This window comes from Lytechinus variegatus, chromosome 15 (assembly GCF_018143015.1).
Source record: "Lytechinus variegatus isolate NC3 chromosome 15, Lvar_3.0, whole genome shotgun sequence".
Taxonomy (NCBI): domain Eukaryota; kingdom Metazoa; phylum Echinodermata; class Echinoidea; order Temnopleuroida; family Toxopneustidae; genus Lytechinus; species Lytechinus variegatus.
Window position 1 is genome coordinate 1,710,900 of NC_054754.1, and position 21,673 is coordinate 1,732,572.

General features: G+C 34.5%; 1 protein-coding gene across 1 annotated transcript in view; it reads left to right on the plus strand.

The window, feature by feature from the left end:
* Window positions 1-21,673, plus strand: part of LOC121428962 (protein crumbs homolog 1-like) — a 65,725-nt gene that overhangs the window by 39,097 nt on the left and 4,955 nt on the right. The window contains exons 8-13 of the mRNA XM_041625858.1: window positions 574-1,511; window positions 2,296-2,614; window positions 3,066-3,185; window positions 7,403-7,741; window positions 15,018-15,263; window positions 17,856-18,077. Coding sequence (XP_041481792.1) covers window positions 574-1,511; window positions 2,296-2,614; window positions 3,066-3,185; window positions 7,403-7,741; window positions 15,018-15,263; window positions 17,856-18,077 — 2,184 coding nt within the window. The remainder of the gene's footprint in view (window positions 1-573; window positions 1,512-2,295; window positions 2,615-3,065; window positions 3,186-7,402; window positions 7,742-15,017; window positions 15,264-17,855; window positions 18,078-21,673) is intronic.

A 21,673-nucleotide genomic window follows, 5' to 3' on the forward strand; every position in this document is an offset into this window, starting at 1 on the left:
GTACTATTCTACTTGATGAGTATTTCAGCTTCTTTTTCCCATTACATGTTGCCTTCATACAAGATCAGTTATATAAATTACTTGTTGCAAGTTTTTTGATGCCCAGCAAAACCTCTTTTAGAGAGTGCGCTTGTTCCTCCCAGCAAAATGTTATGAAGTTTGAAAGAGTCACACAAGTTATATAAAGCTTTATTATCACCACAGCAGTGACACAATATCTTGGAAAAACTAGTTTGAACATTAGAAATTACTTGTTCAAACTTCAAATGTCTTATTTACACTCGAACGAAAGGGTCTTTCTGAAATTTAATATGAAGCTTTGAAAATGATACTAGTTTTCAGATGAAATTTTATTTACTTAAATACTACTGTAGACAAAAATGGAGACAAATATTTATTTCAATAATTGCTAGTTGCTAGATCATGTTTCATGACTTGCCCAGATTTTAAAAGTTGCCTGTAATAGGAAAAGAAATTCTTATTGCCATAATGGAAAGTATTCTTTTGCACCAGAATGATAGGCCTACTTTGCATTATTTGTTTTATTTCTTGGATGTGTTTATTTCTTCCCAGGTCTTACACCAGCAACATTCAGTGGTTCTGGCAGCCTGATAAAGTACAACAATAGCCTCAACATTAGCAGAGAAATCAACACCATAACCTTCAGACTGAGAACACGTAGAGATGTGGGCCTGATAATGCATTCCTCCAACGATCTCCTTGACTATTTCTTCACCATAGACATTCAGGATTCCAAACTCTCAGTTAGGTTTTTCTTTGGTTCCCAAACTCGCAGTCTGGGTACAGTCTATGAAATCATTTCTGATTATTTGGTTTCAGACGGTGTTTGGCATGATGTGGTGATCACCTTTGCATCTCCGGAAGTGATAGTTGCCATTGATAATGTTAATGTAACTGAAGTAATAACCTTCCGTGGTGGAGTGAATGATGTATTAGGTGATGGCAGCAGTGGGATTGTATACCTTGGTGGCACAGACTTCTCCAACGATGACTACTTTGAGGTCTACAGTTCCTTTGAAGGGAATCTAGATGATGTCCGCATTGGAACGTACCTGTTGCCATTCTTCAACCAGACTGTCTACAATGCCACCAATGAGGAACAGTTCTATGCTATTTCTATCATTGACGTTACTTCTGGTGATGCTGGTCCTGATGTTTGTTCATCCTCTCCTTGTCTGAATGGTGGTAATTGCACCGATCAGTGGAATGCTTTTGCTTGCATCTGTATTCCGGGATATACTGGGGACTATTGTGAGACAGACATCAATGAGTGCGACCCTGATCCGTGTCAGTTTGATTCAACATGTTTTGATTTAGTGAACGGATACAACTGTTCCTGTAGACCAGGTTATGAAGGGACCAACTGCAGCATGGAGATTGATGAATGTGCATCAGACCCTTGCCAGAATGATGGGACATGTACAGATGGCCTCGCAATGTTTACTTGTACATGTCCTACAGAGTTCACTGGGAGGATGTGTGAGTTTAATGTAAGTATCGAGTGGATTAAGGTTATTTTTCATAAACTCCTTATGATAATTTACTCCTTATGTAAATTTTCATGAGCTCTTTCAATGGTCACATGTGGGCAGTATTGATTGCAAATCTGTCATAGACATTTTGACTTTTATGTTAATGATTTCTCTGTAAAAGAGAATCTGCTCTTGTAAAATGTTGACCTACATTTAGATTGTAAGATAGATGACTACATATAGGGAGGTGAATTCAACCAAGATCTTTCTTTCATGGAATTATATCTTACACTGCCTGTTTTATATATCATATTTTAGACTTCAGATTTATCCAGTCATGACCTACACATGAAAGAATGAGATAAAAGTAGCATGAACACTTTGAATCCTAGTGGGATCACAGCCTGGGTCATTGTCTACCAGTATAGTTCAAAAGTGAAAAGATGCTGCGCTCATTCAAAAAGGAGGGCACACCTTCGGAAGATCCCAGCTCCTGTATTGAAGCCTTAGTCTTGATCTAATGAATCTTTCATATAAAAATAAAGTGTGGAAATTGGTGTCGTAATTCAAAGGCCAGTTGATCTATTCGAAGATGAGAATATTTGTTGAAGTATGATATGATTGTATTATATAAGTTAAGTATAATCCTTTTGTTCCTTGTTTTGGTACATATATGATTCTGGTGTGTATACATGTATATATTACAAGACTTGTGAGAAAATTGTATTCTGGCTAGGAAATCCTGGACAATTTGAGTAGTTTGGGACTGCTGCTGATAACTTTCTTGTTTTTCTCTATACAGGTATCTGCCACATGTGACAATGATCCTTGTCTAAATGGAGGGACATGTACCAGTACATCCAATAGTTTCACCTGTGCTTGTGTGGCAGGGTATGAGGGTGAACGTTGTGCTTATGAGACAGACTACTGTGCTTCTATCACATGCCAGAATGGAGCGACTTGCGTTTCAGACAGGGTGTCATTGACATATGATTGTCAGTGTGTGACTGGATTCAGTGGCGACCTATGTGAAACAAACATCAATGATTGCCAATCCAATTCTTGTGACAATGGAGTATGTGTGGATGGACTGAATGAGTTCTCTTGTGATTGCACGTCAGGTAAATGTTTTTTAAATAAAAATAAAACCGGCCCCAGAATTTAATAATAATAATAATCTGCTTTTATATAGCGCTTAATACATCAGAACGATGTGTCTAAGCGCTTTACAGATATATTATAACCCGGTCATTGGATTCAATTAGTCATTCCCGCACATAATGTGTGCACGTCCTCCACTCCCTGGGGAGTAATGTGTTTGTTTAAAGCCCATCCAGTTATTAGCTTCACCTCACAATGACATTTGCATTGTCATATGACATTGAATTCAAGTACAAATGAAAATGAATTATCTTAATACAGTTCAAAAACACTATTTATGCTTTGACAGCAAAAATACGCATCTTAATATTAAAGAAGGTTTGAAAATGTCACTATTCTTCTGCAATTAGTCAATATTGACTTGTCACATTTTTGTTTTTTTTCTTCTATTTTTCCTCTTGTATTGTGAAGGCTATACTGGTCAACGTTGTGAGATTGAGATAGATGAATGTTCATCAAATCCATGCTATGCTGGAACATGTAATAATCTGGTTGACAGATACACATGCTCTTGTCCCGATAGTTATGAGGGTAAGTTCTTTTTTTTTAAACTTTCATTTTTTTTTCAGATGATTTGGAATCTGCCACCTTAAAACCAACAACAATTCACCAGAGAATGTTCTCTGTACATATCCGAATAGTAATTTGATCTTTAAAAAGTACAAAAAGAAAATTAGCTTCTGACAGGATAATTGCTCTTCTGTCAATATAAATTTCAATGTAATATGATATGCAAGGGTTTCTTAACAATTCTTTTGGTCAAGAATGTTTGGAAGTTTCACTTAGATTGCACATTATGCACATCTCATGCTTGAGTGAAACCCTGAACTTCAACCTTCTTTTTTCTTTATTCTTCAAAGCCCTCACTTAATTTCCTCTATATTCAATCAAGTACTTGTGTGGGTTACATGTATTTTGATCAATTTTGACAAGTTATACATCATTTTTCAAAGCATCGGATGTGCTTTTCGAGCTCATTGAATATCTCAGAATTCATGTTGGTTTTGGGCTGGCAGTTCACATTTAGATTTCCCCAGTAACTTTGAATTTCCTACAAATGGGAGACTAACTGTGTTCATGAAACTGGCAATAAAAATGTAGGTTAAGAAAAGAAGAATATTTTTTGCAATTAATTTCAAATTTTTAGTTTGTTGGCTTTTTGCAACAGAAAGTACACATTGCTTTGCCATAGTTGAATTGATCTAGAAAACTAAAATGAAGTTATTTTGCAAGAAAAAGAAAATTTTCTTCACACTAGTGAATTTTATTACTAATTTTGAATTAACTCTAGGAAAGAAATAGCAAAGGACTTTGTAGTAGTATATTGCCTTTAAAGGATGTGTCTAGACATTAAAAATCAATTCTAAAAGTGCTTTAATCTTTCAATGCAGAGGACTTTGTAGTAGTATATTGCCTTTTGTAGTAGTATATTGCCTTTAAAGGATGTGTCTAGACATTAAAAATCAATTCTAAAAGTGCTTTAATCTTTCAATGCAGTTCGATAAACTATAGATTGGATTACTGATTCAGTTTTTGAATGATAAAAAAACTCAGGTTTTGGAAAAGATATATTCAGACACAAAGTTTTGTCCTGCATAGTGAATTATTAACACTTCCTTTTTAACATAAGTTTTGATATTTATATTCAGTCTTTAATTCCATATTTATTACATTTGTCTTGATTTTATTTTAATTGATATTTGTTTGTGATTTGATTTTATATACATGATATGACCAGAATGTAGTCGACATTATTTCAGAACATTAAATATGAGCTGGAAGATTGTCATAAAGTTCATTAATTGCATGATGTGACTCTATGCAGATATATGTAATAACATGCATGTTTTATTAATTAATGACCCAATTAACAGCATCTCACACTGCATGTAGACGGCTGCCAGCAGACTGCTCAGTTTTTAATTTTGTACTAATTCTAATAATGAAGAGTTTTGGTTGATGTCTTAACTATATTTGCCCTGTAATGGTAAAAGGAAGCAAGTGACATGAATGACTTTTTTTTTGCAATTCTTAGGCCGTGTTCAGACATGGTGAAATAAAGCTAAATAACATAGAATTTTATATAGACTGCCAATGGGCTACATGGGCTAAAAAAACTCTTCTGTCTTTGCAACTTTTTTTTTATAAGAAGGCCACAAGAAGCTTCTGTCCAAGTAGATTAAAGGGAAAGAAAGTGCAAAATTCATCTTTTTTCAAAATTCAACTTTGTCAAAAGTTGTTGCACAGAAAAGCTTGTGATCTTATTCATAACAAATATATTATGATGTCACATAATACAGCTTATTACATGGTGAAATCACTACAATGCCTTGAGATTGTCTGCACTGCTTAGACATGACCACTCGACCAAAAAAAGTGGTGGGGGTGTGCCGCGGGTGAGACAAAAAACAGGGGCCTTGGAGCAAGCTTAATGTAAAAAGGGGGGTCCTCGGAACGGGCTTCTGAACTTCTAATGTTTGTGAAAACGGGGGTCCTTGGAACGGATCGCCAGTGTGTGAGTGCGTATGCATCCCTACGGAACAGGCATGCGAGTATGATACAGCTAGCCCGGCGGGGTGCGCTTGCGCAGAGGCGATGGTCGGACAGTGCTCTGCGTCCGCTCTTCACCAAAATTGCAGCTCACTGTAGCAGATCAATGCGACCGGAACGGCGTAACGAAAAATATTTGAAGCTTTGGAGCGGATTTCTTTCTTCTTTTTTCTTGATAAGGAGAAAATGCTATGCTTTGGAGCGGCTTTCTTTGTTCTTTTTCTCAATAAGACAAAAATGCTATGCCTTGGAACGGAAATTTAAGTGTAAAAATAGGGGTCCCCTCCGCGGCACATACCCATTATGCATTATATAATGAGTGCCCCCCCCTGGGAGTTGGATAACTATTTTTGGAGATATTGTATTTGAAGTGATATCATCAACCTTTGAAGATTGTTATAAAAACAGAGTTAAACAAGGACTGTGTATAGAGAAAGTAGAAGAAGCCTGTTACCAGATTGAAATAAATTTATGATAATAGCACTACACTACTGTACTGAGCTGTTTGTATAAACTTTATTGTGTATCAAGCACTAAAAATTAACAGAATTTTTATGAATTTCATTGTGTTTTAAAATTTCAAAGACTTGATTGTGTTCGTAAACATTTTAGGAGAAGTGTTTGAACGAGCATCTATTTATAATTGGTCTACTCTCCATTTTATGCAATGGAGTTTGTTGATTGTTCTGTACTTTTGTGTTTGTTTTTTTTGTGTTCATATGTCTTCTTGTTTTTCTTTTATGTTTCTATTCTGTCCACTAACTTTGCTGAAATGAAACCATGAATTGCATTCCTCAATTTAATACATTGATCAAACAGACACTTCATGTATGTACATATATATATCAATTTTTTTGCTATTCCATGTCAATGTTGAGGAGGACATGTAGTGACACACTTCATAATGAAGAATGCATGTCATTCCGAAATCATACACTGTATTCACGAACTTGAAATTGATATTTCTTGCTTGCAAAGAATGGAAATATTGAACTTTATATTGGTTCTGTCAATGTGAATTGCATCATCCACATCATTTCCCGCAACGTCATCGCTTTATGTATTATCATCTTTGTCATCATCATTGTTCGGTCATTTTCACACCATTTATCAAATTGATCTATCAGAATTGAATTAATTTTATTCTTTACTATTACAGGTCCATGAACTTACCAATTATCATAATCATTATCATAATCATTATCATCATCATAGTCATTGTCGTCATCACCATCATCGTCTTCATCATCATCATCATCATCACCATTATTATGGACCCCTACGAAAAACAGCATGTGCTGATAGGGTGTTCCATCCCACAAGTGGTAAATAAATAAATAAAAAATCACCATCTTCATCATTATCACCATCATCATTATCAATATCATCGCTATCATCTTTATCATTATTATCTTCATTATTATCACCATCGTAGCCACCAACAACATAAAATATTACAATGAGAAATGTTTCAATTTTAACTAAATGTAGTACCGGTATGTACATTGCTTATATTTTCCCCTCTCTTTGTATTCATATAACATAGAGTAGTACATCTAATGAAATATTAAGGTCAAAGCCCAGCGCAGCACCTCTCTTTTGTCATGTTGTAAGCCTTGCTATTAGCTAACGCTGCGATGTTCCCCATTTTGAGACTACTAATACACTACATGAATGTGCACTGCATGTAGGAAGGGCAAAATCTTCATGTGAATGTGAGCCTCCCCCAAACCTGACCTGGCCTGTTGGTCAGAAACTAATCCTGTTGTTCAGAAACTAACCCAGTTGTTACATTCAAATTTTCATGCTAAGTTGGTTTTAATAGAAGATCATATTTTAGATTTTTGAAAACAAGAATGAAGAATCATTCTTTGATTCTGTATTAACTAAATTCTCAAATATTTCTTCCCTTTTATATCCCATTTCTCCCCTCTGCTACATTTGGTTTATACTTTAAATTGGCCTTTAACTTTCTATATTTTGGATTCCATTTTTGTTGTCAATTGAAATAAAACAAATACCCGATTCATTTGAGACATATACCTCCATACTTTCCTTTCAAAATGTTTTGTTCTGGGGTTCTAAATCAATCAATCTAAAATCACTTATATAAACACTGCCCTCATATTTTCATCTGGGATATTGCACTAATATGTGCGTTGAATATTGGACACCCAACCTTTCATTCCTTCTCAAAGGCTTGCTCTGTGATGAAGACGTCAATGAGTGCTTGGTATTTTCACCTTGCAACTCCGGGAATTGTTCCAACACGGAGGGCAACTACACGTGCAATTGCTGGACAGGTTTCTTTGGTCGTAACTGTGACATTAGCCCTTGTTCTCCCAATCCTTGCCAATACAACGGTCAATGTACCGCCCTCTCTCCCGATAGTTTCCTGTGCAATTGCTCCTTGGGATATGTAGGGGATGTGTGCCAAGTAGCCAATTGTTCGGCTGTCGTCTGTCAGAACGACGGGCTGTGCCACGTGGATGACGGAACAGGCTCCTGGCAGTGCAACTGCACAGAGTTTTATGAAGGTATTTTTCCCTTTAACACCCCCCATATTTCTTTGCTTCCGGTGTCAACTGCATGGGAGAATAGGGTGTGTGGACCGAGGAATGTTATAAAAAATATGTATTGTCCGTTGAACAGCGAGCTTGATTGCAATTAATTGCTTGTGTAACTTGCTTTATCTACAGATATTTAAAATGGTTAAGGTTAATGGGGCTGACTGAAAAGTGGGAACAAAACTGGGTGTTGATGTAATATGTAATGTGTTATTTATAAAAATTATGTGGCTACCCATCGTTTGACAGTTATCTTTCTGAGAAATAATAATGAAATTTACATGACACTAAAGGATACATTTTCTTTCTTTTTTTTGGATTTAGAGAATATTTCAGAAGTTCTTTAAATCCCAATATCTCAAGAATATCCCTGCAGTGGAAAGAAAGGAAAAATTGTTTATGATTTAATTGGCTGATTTGTTTTTCCATATATGTAACTTTCACTCATAAATTAGATTTTAGCCTTTCCTGTGAATGCCTGTTAATGTGCACATACATATAATCATTTATTCAATTTACTTTAGACCTGTTTTTCACCGGTTTTACCTCTAAACATCACCACTTCTCGTAAGATCTGGATTGCGAGCTCGAAGTGACTTTGTACTTGTCTAACAGTTTGAAACCACCTTTATATTTAGCTTCTATCCTTTTGTTTCTCACCAGATACATGTATGTACATATATTCTGTTTTTATTTTCCATGGTCCATACTACCTTTCTCTTATGCATTAGACCTATCTTTATATTGTCATTTGTGTGTTTTTTTTACTGTAAATCTTGTTGTAATCATTACAGTACATGTCATGTTTGAAAGCTTTGGTAAACTAAAGGGTCAAACTCAAGTATCATCTAACATGCTGATCTTACAAAAATGGATTAGCTTTTGAATCCCTTCTTTCATTCATTGATTCTTCTGAAAATTCAAATATATGTATCTTAGATAGGTAGTGCCCTGTCTTTACAATGTTTCTATTCTTTTAAAAAATACCAGTCAAGCACTTATCTTACATATTTTTTTTTTATATCAGAAAGCTACAGACACAGATGATGTCCTGAAATCTTAATCCCATTTCAAATAAGTTTCATACTGAAAAGGGGGAAAATCATGCAAATATTTCATTTTGATCGGTCATCTGATCAAAATAGCTATTCATGTGAAATTGCAACCTTTATCCTGTTCTTGTCTTTCACATCATGATTGTTCTTGGCATACATATTCATATTTACTGTAGTCATAAATTTGAATATTTATAGATGCATTTGGGGGTACTTTAATACCAAAACTAAAAACAGGCTTTGATATACAATGTAGCTACAGTATTTTACACACATTCAGATTTGGCTTTAAAACCTCTGTTATAGGTTAAGTAAATTCCCCAGAAGTGTCTGTCAGTATAAATGTGTATGGCTTCGAAATATGGTGTGATGAAAAATTACAATGTGGTTAAAACCCTCACTAAAATTATTATTTCCATTTTCATTTTTTTTTTTTTTTTTTGGGGGGGGGGTGGTATTAAACAAATTTGCATGCATGAGATGGACTAAAATTGAGGGAAATCACCTTGTTCGTAGCTTTCTGTTATACAATCACTAAATTAGATAAGCACTCAAAACCCCTTAAAACAGCCATAAAACCATTTCTGAGAGAGCTTGTTGCCTGCAAATGTAATACTCAAAATCTTACAAAGAATCAATAAATCTAATAAGATTTGATGGCCACTATTTTGCATTGATTAGAATGTTGATACTTTTGATATTATTCATATCTCTGCAATTTTACTAAAGCTTTTGACAGACTGTAAAAATTCTTAATTTTCAATGGTACATTTATTTATTCCTCTTTCAGGTTTTAATAATATACCCCCAAAGAGCATATTGATATCATAATGTGCATGCTCTAAAACTGTTATGATGCAGAAGATATAAAATGATTTAAATGTGTTTCATTGATTGATCAAGTGCCCAGTAAAAAAATTGCTTATTTTCTTTCTTTTTTAAAAATATAAAACCTCTTCCCAAGCATGAAATGGAAAATTTAGAGGGTAAACAAATCTTTGTGTCCCTTCTTGTTAATGTTTCATTGTTTTAGAAATGAAATGACTCTTCAACCACTTACAAATTTGGATTATATGGTGATATAGTTTAATTAGAAAGCTATAGACAAATTAAATCTTGAAATAATCACCCTCTCTGTACTTTGGAAATGGTTGTGTATGAAAAAGAAATGAAATATATGTAGATATTTTATTTGGATTTGGTACCCAGATTTTCATGTAGATATAAAATCTCAAAACTTGTCCAACAGATTATATTTGAAAAAGTATCTTCCACATGTTTCAGGGCATACACATTCATAATTTAGTAATGAATTTATTGACAGGTTCTTTAAGAGAATTTGCTAATTCTTGAAATATGCCTTGAAGCTTGCGTAAAAAGTTTGTTGAACTTGTTATGTGTTTCTAATACTATAGTTGAATGTACACATGTGGTTCTTAGTCATGTGACACATAATATTGACTCTTGACTAGTAACACCTTGCGAGATTGACTGAAAAGTTTTGAGTTAACATACAGTAGAAAAATTAAGATATGAAGACCAAATTTGGTTCATAAAATCTTTCACATTTCTTAATCCTACCCACCTAGTTTCTTGGTAATAGCAATATCTAGCCTTATTTTTTTATAGATTCTTAAATTTCTGTATCAGATTTCTCATGAAAAATGGGCAAATCCAACTTTCGAGCTGTCATTAAGTTTCTGCAGTTGAAAGGCATGACCCCATCAGAGGCTTGGTACTCTTTGAGGGTAACCCATCCTATTTCTTGGAATGAGTTGTGACTTGAGATGAGACTTGGGTTCATCATTATCATTCTGAGACCAAGGAGCAGTCAAAACAGTGGAAGTATTCCATGTCATCAACCCCTCAAAAGTCCAAATCAAGTTTGTCCATTATTCATTACACACTATGATACAAGAACCTGTAAAATCAGACTCAATGTAGGTATGACCAAGAAATTTGGCGGGTAGGAGTAAGATATATGAAAGATTTAGTGCACCAAATTTGGTCTTCATATATGTATCTTAATCCTTTCCATGTTATAAGGTCCAGTCCCACTGCACTTATGAATGCAGAGAGGATGTAAAAAAATCTTACCTTTCATTGGAAAATGTTATGTATCCATTCGCTTTATACCCATCGAGCATCCATCCACTGTTATTTCATTGTTCGCCCATTTTGTTCATTGTCTGTAGCGAATAAAAATGGATGGAGCCACCCCAAAAATTTTCTGCGCTGTATCTGTTACACATTTTGTGTCCATCAGCTAGTGGGACCAGGCCTTTAGGCTCAAAACTATTCAGTCGCCTCTCATACATGTGAAGTTGTTTTGAAAGTATTGTGTTCATACCAGGTAGATTTTTTAGTCGGTATTGCAGGAACTAATCGGTAGTGGTGAACTAATTATCTTCTTTCAACTAAAATGCTGCATTTCCTATACATCTTTCTTTATAGAATTTTACAAGTTACAATCTTGTAAATTAATAACTTTCATATTAACAACATACCAGGGGGCCGTTGTAGAAAGAATTGCAATCAAATACAGCTCTGAAAATCAAACATAACTTAATTCTTATCCAATGAGAAGTCTACATATCCGACTTGTGATTAATCATTAAAATTAGGTTTAATTGCAACTATGTTTGCAATGTGTCTCTGACCATGACCTTGTTCAAGTCAGTGTTATATGAAGAGAAATATAAACGTACAGTGTGCTTCTCATTATCTCAACAATCGATCATACATCACAATCATACTTTCATCATCTTCTATAATCCCCAAACAAATATTCAATATCATCTACAGGAGAATATTCTTCATCAGCCTTAGTTTAATTAATCTCAAGAATCTTGTTCTATCATCTTTACTTGAGAATAAGTAAAATATTTTTTAAAACACACATTTCTATCAGCCTATTAAAGTGGAGGATTCGCACTCAAGAATGCATAAGTTTAAGCTACAGGACATGCACATTGAGTTTTTCATTGCCCTCTTTAAATTTGCATCTTTATTTGGCAAATAATATCAAGACTTTGCTGTACCCTGCTGCATGAAAGTTGATAACTGTGCCTTCTATTAGATCTCTGTAATTACCATTGTAATGACATTCAACAACCAACCAATCAAGGATTCCATGCAAGTTGCCATTGGATGGCAATGTGGCTTTGATGAGAATGATAATAAGCTAGAGCAGAAATACATGAAGTGCAGTAAAATGAAAAAGCTTGGGGCTGATTGAGACAAGCCTATGGAGTTGTCATACAGCTGTTGAGCTATCAAGGACAGGTTTAATCAACTAGCGCCTTGTTTTATATTCAACTAATAATGATACTCTGTCATTCTTAGGGTGTGTTTATGCTTCCATTGCGAGGACAGAATCAGCGATTTCAAACGTCGATTCAAAACGCCGATCGTAAACGTGGTTCTGGGAGTGCTGTTTATGCTTAACTTTTCAGAGCAAATCATGATCTCCAGCTGGCTTCCCATCGTAAAGCGAGGTCAAATTGGGCGCGCCTTTTTTCGAAAATTTTTTTCCCATTGTTGTTATTACGTTGAGATAACATGGAGCAATACGACTGTGTTTGCCCGCGGATTTTCATCTCACCGGAAGCAGGTACCAAATGACGTCATTTAAACACGTTTACGATCGCGGTTGTGTTTATGCTTCCCCAGAAAGCCTGATTCTGGTCAAACGACGTTTACAAACGCACCATATTGTGAGTTTACGATCGGCGTTTTGAAACAGCGTTTATTTGAAAGTAAGCATGGACGCAACCGTGTTTTGCACTAATCAAATTTGGAAACGCTGATTCTGGCCTGAAAAATGGAAGCATAAACACGGCCTTAGTGAGATATGTTGTCTGTCTCTTACTCTTACTCTAGGTTTCTATCTCTCTCTCTCCCCTCTCATTGCACCTACATGTATATATACAATCATACTCTCTTTTTATCTCTCATGTCCAATGTCTGCTCATTTCCATAGACAACCTTTCTCTATCTCTTGCTAATACCTCGGTCACATTTGCTCTATGGCGGTCTTTTAGGTTGATTCGAAAACAGCCATTCTATTTATTTTTTATTCAAACCACCTATATGGAGCTGGTACAAAAAATGTTGAAATGGCTGTTTTTGACTCGCTGTACGGCTGCCGTAGAGCAAATGTGACAGGTATCACTGCCACCTCTCTTCTATATTTTACTTGTATTTATGTTTTTCTTTATTTCTTTCTTTCTTTTTCTCTTTCTTTCTTTCTCTCTGGCTCTCTTTGTTTTTGTGTCTCTCTCTATTGATGTGTGGGTGTGTCTTTTCTCTCTCTTTCTCTCTTTCTTCCTCTCTCTATCACACTCTATATCCCTCTGTTTCTCCAACTCCCTCTCCCTCGCTCTCTTCACCTCTCATCTCGCACCTTTCATTCTAATTTTCTCGCCCTCATTTCTCCGCCCTCGTTCCCTATTTTATATTTACGCTCTTTCCTACTGGTTAGGTTATTAGTGTTTTTCTCCATGTTCTGTAGTATTTTGTAGTGTATGCCTATGTATCGGGTCTGTATGTACTGTTGATGTTCTTGTTTGCTCGTCGGTGAGTTCTAATAATTGATTGTTATTATTACATGATTGTTATTTTTTTTACATAAAATTTTGTATAGAACTGATGATGGCTTAATGTCTGATACATATAAGTGAAGAAAAATCTGTATAAAATTACTGGATAAACCTTACAGTAAGACTACTGAAATCTGAACAATCATGTACACATGAACCAGTATGCTTTTGGCACAATATTGAATCCCATGATTATAGTACATGAAAGAAAATTCTGCAATGGTTTTATTTCTGTTTAATACTTATTTTGTGTCGTTCTTGTGACCTTCAGTTAAGATATATGTACATACCCTTTCTGTTTCGTACATGTATTTGTTTTGTTTTATTGTTCAGTTATTTTTTTGGTGATATTTTGTCTTTATTTGTGTGTTTCATCGTATACCTTGAAAATGAAGGTTTTTTTTTAATTTGTCCAAGTGTTTTTGTTATATCTGTAATGGTTTAATCTTGTTATTTTCTATTGTCTTTTTTTATTGTAGTTCACCACTAATTGTGCTTTTGATTTTAGTGATAAAAAACTTGTATAAGACAATTTATCAATAGATCTTTGTAATATGTACATGTAATACAGGATTGGTGTAATAGGTTTTATCAAGGAGCTATTAACACAATAGCTCCATGATCTTACTTTACAAAAAAAATTACTCTCACACTTTCATGTTTTACAGAGAGAGTCATATTGACTGTTGAGTGATAAACTAAGTACATGTGCCTCATCAGTGTAAAAACAAAATGATTCAAAAGTTTGAGTGATCTACTGTTAAAGAAAATCTGATTTTCAAAGTCCTTTAATAGGAAGTCACTTGTCATATTTTCAAAATAAAAATGGTAATTACATGTATATGCATATAGTTCTTTTTGAAAGCAATCGGTTCTTATGTTTGATTTGGATCACATAGTGTGTATGTCACAAATATTTTAAGACAAATATATCTTTTTAGATTAAAAAAAGTACAGAGTACTTGTAAATATGTAATTGTTATAACTTTAAAGAACATGTATGGGGATAAAATTTACTTCTCTTAAATATCAGATTTTTTTTTTCTTTTATTGAGTTCATGTGCATAATCCTTTATTTGATAAACCACAATTAGTGAAATTGTAATACAGATTAATATGTATCTCTGACCCTTATTACTTGGCAAAGTGTAATGTTTGAATCTCTTTGCATTTATGAAAAATGTTTTACAATTGTCATAAAATAATATATGTATGCAGGCGTGGTGTTGGAATGCTAAGTGTTCACTCCATACATTGTTAGATAAGAGGCTCATATGGTGTTGAAACAAGATGTTTTGATGGATAATAGATTGCTTTGACAAAGGCTATACATGTATTTCATGTCATTTAAAATTAATGTTCATAGTGTTAGGGTCGTGTACATGAAACCATTTGATTGTAAAAACAATTTCTCTTGCTGTTAAAGTTCTGATTATGTATGAATAGTAAATGTCATATTGTAAAGGAAATTATTTTGCAATAATTTAATCATGCAGCAAAAATGACCCAATAATCACATAAGAACATGCCTTGTATAAATATAAAACCCCTAACTTTCTCCTCCCATCTGTACTCCCTTCTGACACATAGGTACAAACTGCCAATATGCTGGCCCCTGCCTTAATCTACCTTGCCAAAATGGAGGTACTTGCTCACAGACCTTAGATCAAACCGACAACTCATTCACGTACCAGTGTACCTGCCCGACTGGTTTCAACGACACAGACTGCCAGAACGAGATTCAATGGTGTGACAGTAATCCATGTCAGCAAGAGGGTAGTAACTGCACTGACGACAGGTTTGGTTTTATCTGCTCCTGTGCACCAGGGTATGGTGGTAAGTGAGATAATTAGCTGTAGTTTACTGGACATATAATCACATTAAACAATTCTTGTACTTAGATTAGCATATCAAGATTAAAGGATTACAATGTGATGATACGTGGAGTTTGGGAGTTGTTTCACAAAGGTTGAACTTGCACATACAAAATGAATTTTGTGAGCTGTTAAGTGTTACACTTACACTATTTATCGATTCGCTGTTTCAGAAGGTTTGACACTTAAGATATATTTTTGTTGAGAACTTAGGGAAAGTTTTTAGTGTGACTTCAAAATTACATTGAAAAGAAATGTTATTGGTTGTTTTACAGAAATGGAACTTATCAATATCATCAAACTCTCCCCCCCCCAAAAAAAGGATCTGGGGGTGTTTCATGAAAGTTGTCAGCACTGACTAAATTGTCATTGCTGACAATTTCAGTGAAATCCTTGGTTTTGATTGGCTGTGAGGCACTTGCCCCTGACTGTTACTATGGTAACTGTCAGAGAAAGCCAACTTGTGAATGCAGACAACTTTGCTGAAATGCTCCCCTGATTTACACTGTCTTGCTTAATCATATATCAGCTCATTGGCTAAAATATGTTTGAGATGTTATTATCTAGTAGACGTTCAAATTGATTGCACATGGAACACTCTATATGCATTGGCACTTTTATATCATTCCTTATTAAGTCAGAAGTCAGCCCTTGATCAGAGGGTTTTTCACAAAGATCTAACTACATACAGAATCACACTGAAAATTCCTGTTGCTTTAATAAGGGATGTGCACTACCCCATATTCAGTTATGAAATTACAAATTAAAAATGAAGCATGACTTTTAGTCAAACTTAACGTTATGCTGAACCCCCCCCCCTCTGGCATAACATGTATACTACACTACGTGTGACAATATGTTCCTGAATTGAGCAGGTATTTTAATAGTTACTAGTGGTTTTCATCTCTTTTTGTATTAAATGGGTATGAACATATTGTGCTCTGATTCAACAAGAATAGAGCCTAGCAAACAAACATATTTATCATTATTTTGCCTTATTCCCCTACTCATCCCTACTTAAAAACATTCTGTTTTGGAATTACTGAAGCCAAAAGGGTAAACTGCACCAATTTTTTTTATGAAAGCATTTGGCTTCAGATGTATTTTTTCACTTTCATACCTCTTTTTTTTCATATACGCACTCTTGTATTCTGTAGGGTTTAAATTCCTAGACTGCAGCAGTTGATTTTTACATTTACAATTTTATTAAGATGGATCATTGTTTCTCCTTTCATATGCATGTTACACAACAGGTGGTTTCAAGCTGCTTTGACATTACAATAATTTTTTCTGGCTAAAAAATTTCCTGCATTCACAGTGCTTAAACATGCCCTTCGGGGATAGTTCTTGAAGTTACAAGAATGCGCAGTATGGTCTGATAGGCAGGCAAGGCGCAAGACTCAAAATCGCTAGCTCAGCTGCCACCCACAGCGCCCATGCCCAACTTCATGCTGGGCTATAAAAGTTCACATAATTTGCTTTCGCACTGCTAAAATACCTGTGACCTTGGAAAAAATCCCGCGAAAGTTCTCGTAATTTTGACAAGTACCTACTATTTAGCGGGTATTTTCTTTTGGGGAAATTACACATAATTTGCTTTTACTCTGCTAAAATACACTGTACCTGGAACTGATGAACTTCGAGGCAGTCTGGAACCACATGTATACTTCTACAAAAAGTGTATATTTATTAAGCCTTGTGACCTTTGTGAAAAACATGCTTGTCTGGTTATCAAAAAGGGTTTGTGAACCCAAAGTGCAAATAGAAGACAAGTTTCAAAATACATGTATTAGATTTATTCATTACCTTTATAAGTTATATCGGTGAGTCTACTGTAGGTAAGCTAATAGTATAGCTTTGTGAAAGTAGAACTACGTAAAGTAGGACTTGGTACTGAAAAACTAATATTTGTTCAATTCATCTGCCCTTGTTGCACATGTATTATGATGAAGTTGTGGTATATTAACATCCTGTTATAAACTGTCTAGCCTAGACATGTAGCTACAGAGTATAGAAATTAGGGGTAGTCATACCTTCTCAATCAGAAAATACCTTGTAGTTTCCCAATGTGAAAATAAAGCACTTATTCATCCCAGAAAGTAAGTAGCTGGAATTACTTGAAGGTATTTTCAAACTGATGAGAACTTTGGTAAAGATTTCTGAGAGGGTGAAGGGATACTGAAATATGTGAAAAACAACTCTACAAGAACGGTCTCAAGGCCAAGTCTGAAAAGAAAATGTTATTAATTTGTAATATTACATGTATGCTTGTTGAATTATTCACTATTTGTGTAAATAAACTTTTCAGGGTAGAATAGGCATTGATATCCCACCAACATAAATGGCAAGATCCGGCAAAAAATATGCGCTCTTCTATTTAGATATGTATCTCAAGGTTTACTCTATTAACTTTATCTGGTTCAGTCAGGTGTGAATGCTTCATTAACTTTCAGGAATTTTGAAGCCTGAACAGATTCTTGTAAAATGCTTTCCCTATTAGGATGGTGCAAACACACCTTATCATAACTTTTATCCCTATTTCATACATTTTCAGGTACAGTTTGTGAAACCAAACTGCCCGACTGCTCAGACAACCTTTGCTTAAACGGAGCCAACTGTACTGACCTAACCTATGGCTATCGGTGTACCTGCGTAGCGGGATATACAGGAGATAACTGCCAGACGGACATTGATGAATGCGTTGATAATCAGTGTGCGAATGGTGCAACGTGTCTTGATCGTGTCAATGGTTACGAGTGTGACTGTCAAGGATTAGGTAAATCATTTCATTTTAATTTCTGCTTTCTTGAACGTAGCCAGCTCATGAAATTATGACATAGTACTTGACAACCAAATACTTGCTCCATCTCGCAAAAGCTAAAATTTTTTCAGAAAGGTACAGTCGTCTGACTGTTGCTGTAGTAATTTTTGAGAAAGCATTCGAGAATTTTTTTTCTTCTCCAATGCCCTGTTATCTATTAGGTATTTCAATTCAAGTTTAATGCATTTGTTTCGAGGTAAATTGTAACATTTTTATTTGCATCACAGAGCAGTGAATTGTCTCCTATGTCTCCATATTTCTTTTTATGGGGTTGGCAAATGGATCAATAAAATACAATGTCCTCTTCACAAGTAATGTGATTCTGAAATAGCTTAAAAGAACATTTGAAGAACTAATCCCTTGTTGGATATAGGATGGTTTGCACCAATTAGCATTGGTGCATGGGGGGGGGAGGGAGCGACAGAGAGAAAGAACTTTGAACCTCATTTTTTTATGATGATATTATTACACAAAACACTAAACACATTGTCAGCAGTCATCATTTATAACCAGCTAAATACTCGGTATTCCAAACATGGTAATTTACAAGCCCACAAATATTTGGCATTTATTACTTAGGCATTGTTATCGCCCTGAAAGTAATTTACTGAAATGGGATCAGAGGAAGGACTTTGGTCTATTGTATTTCATTGGATGTCTGAAGGATTTTAAAAGATTATCTCTTTTCAGTAAATAAGGAAATCAAATGTGATGCCAAACAGCTTTACATGTATATGTATGTGCATGCATACTCAGCGAGAGAATTTTTCTTGTTTTCTTGTGGATTTGTCAGTTTAATGCAAAGGTAATTTTTGTTACTTTGACATTTTCTTTAAAATTATTAGTTTGAAATTAGTACAGTAGGTGCTATACTTGTGCTAAAATGTTGCCATTTACAAGCAAGTAATGATGTGTTAATCAGTTAATAATGCTATTAATGAAAGCATTTTCATGTTACAGTACAAGTATCTAAGAAACCAAGGTCTTTGTGGATTTCATGCTACATTAAATGGTTGCACAGTGCTATAACTTTTTGATATATTAGACATCTTTGTGACCCTTCTTTCTTCAATGAATATCACATATATCAATATGAAATTTGATGTTCTTGATTTGTCTTAGTAGTGACAGCAATGTCAGACTAGAATATAGTTTCTAATCACATGGTTTAAACCAATCCAAGACCACACAATGGCCTTGAAGGGCTATTGATTGACATCATTGCAGAAAAATAGAATGTAACAGTGTTGTCAATAATTTTTTTAGTAAATTGCTGATCAGATCTAAGTAGTTGTTTCATCTAATTAATAAGAACAAAATCTGATTCATCCCTTCATTCCTTCTCTGTTCTATGCAAGGCAGCAAGGATCAGTCTAGAAATCTTGTCTGTTAATGATCGTCAGTATAGGAAAGACAGAGTAATCTAGGATCACTCACATTATTAAGTTAAAATCAAGGAACTTCCCATGTATTATGATTATTAATCCTAAGAAGAATTTTAAAAGATTATCTCTTTTCAGTAAATAAGGAAATCAAATGTGATGCCAAACAGCTTTAAATGTATATGTATGTGCATGCATACTCAGCGAGAGAATTTTTCTTGTTTTCTTGTGGATTTGTCAGTTTAATGCAAAGGTAATTTTTGTTACTTTGACATTTTCTTTAAAATTATTAGTTTGAAATTAGTACAGTAGGTGCTATACTTGTGCTAAAATGTTGCCATTTACAAGCAAGTAATGATGTGTTAATCAGTTAATAATGCTATTAATGAAAGCATTTTCATGTTACAGTACAAGTATCTAAGAAACCAAGGTCTTTGTGGATTTCATGCTACATTAAATGGTTGTACAGTGCTATAACTTTTTGATATATTAGACATCTTTGTGACCCTTCTTTCTTCAATGAATATCACATATATCAATATGAAATTTGATGTTCTTGATTTGTCTTAGTAGTGACAGCAATGTCAGACTAGAATATAGTTTCTAATCACATGGTTTAAACCAATCCAAGACCACACAATGGCCTTGAAGGGCTATTGATTGACATCATTGCAGAAAAATAGAATGTAACAGTGTTGTCAATAATTTTTTTAGTAAATTGCTGATCAGATCTAAGTAGTTGTTTCATCTAATTAATAAGAACAAAATCTGATTCATCCCTTCATTCCTTCTCTGTTCTATGCAAGGCAGCAAGGATCAGTCTAGAAATCTTGTCTGTTAATGATCGTCAGTATAGGAAAGACAGAGTAATCTAGGATCACTCACATTATTAAGTTAAAATCAAGGAATTTCCCATGTATTATGATTATTAATCCTAAGAAGGTCTCTTCACATCAAGAAGTTCAAACAGGATATCATGCATATGATTAGTCAAACACTTGGAAGTCTTACACGTGTATAGTATGTCCTAGACAAACAAGCCTGAAGATTTCAATTGCATTATGCAAGCTGAATCTTGAATTCTTTTTATTTGTAATTACTGTGATTAAGTGCTGCCACAGTTGATATTTGAATTTGTTGTCCTTGCGAAGGGTCTGACAATATGTTTTTGCTTCAGTTAAGGGCCTACTTTCTCATTGAAATACATATTTATTAATCTCCAGGTAACTAGACCTTTATCATATTGATAATAACCCAACATTTTGTATGCGCTTTATAGTTCACTATATCACTGTGTTTACAAAACAATAAGCATCCCATTACGTAATAAACGTGCAAACAAATATTGCAATATTGTAACTAATCAAAAAGGATGTATCTTTTTAGGAATTTCTTCAATTGATCTGTAGAATTTACTGATCTAAAGGAAGAAGAGATATTGTTCAATGCTGTAGATGCAGTTTTAGTAAATATGCAATCACCAGTTTTGTAAGTCTTGGAAATAGCAAGTAAAAATTCATTTTTAAATGATCATTATCGGGGATTTTCTATTGGAAGTTTTTAAGATTTTAGTTGGTATTCTGAGGTTTCTGAAATGTTCCAGATATTCCCCTTTCCAAATCATGAAGCAGACCCGTCACTTTAATTCAGTTGTTTGTAGCACACAAATCTATGTTATCTCTCATGATGTATTTCCCCTCTTCAATGTGTTTCCATACTCCGTAGAGTGAAGTTAAACATGTTCCACCAGGAAATCTACATCATGCCATGAAATGAACATCCATCCTAATTACATAATGTCATATTTCCTTGAATGCTACACAGAAGGAAGAATACAAGTTTTCTCACCTGAGGGCTGAGGGGTTTATTGGATTGTTTGCTAGTTACTGTATGTAACTTGTACGTCTCTTGTTTTAAATTCCATACATGTAGAAGGAAAATTTAATTTAATTTCAGTCACATCACTTTCAAAACACATCAAAGGATCAAGTTTACAAATCAATACAAATTACAAATAACATCATACATTATACATAACATTATAAAAGAAATAGAAAAAATGAAGTGTGGGGGATAAACAAAGGGCCATTGGCTGTCAAGGATAATCCCAAATTTACCCCACTTCAAAAACAGTAAAAAATGCCGTATTATAAACATCAAGCTGACAAC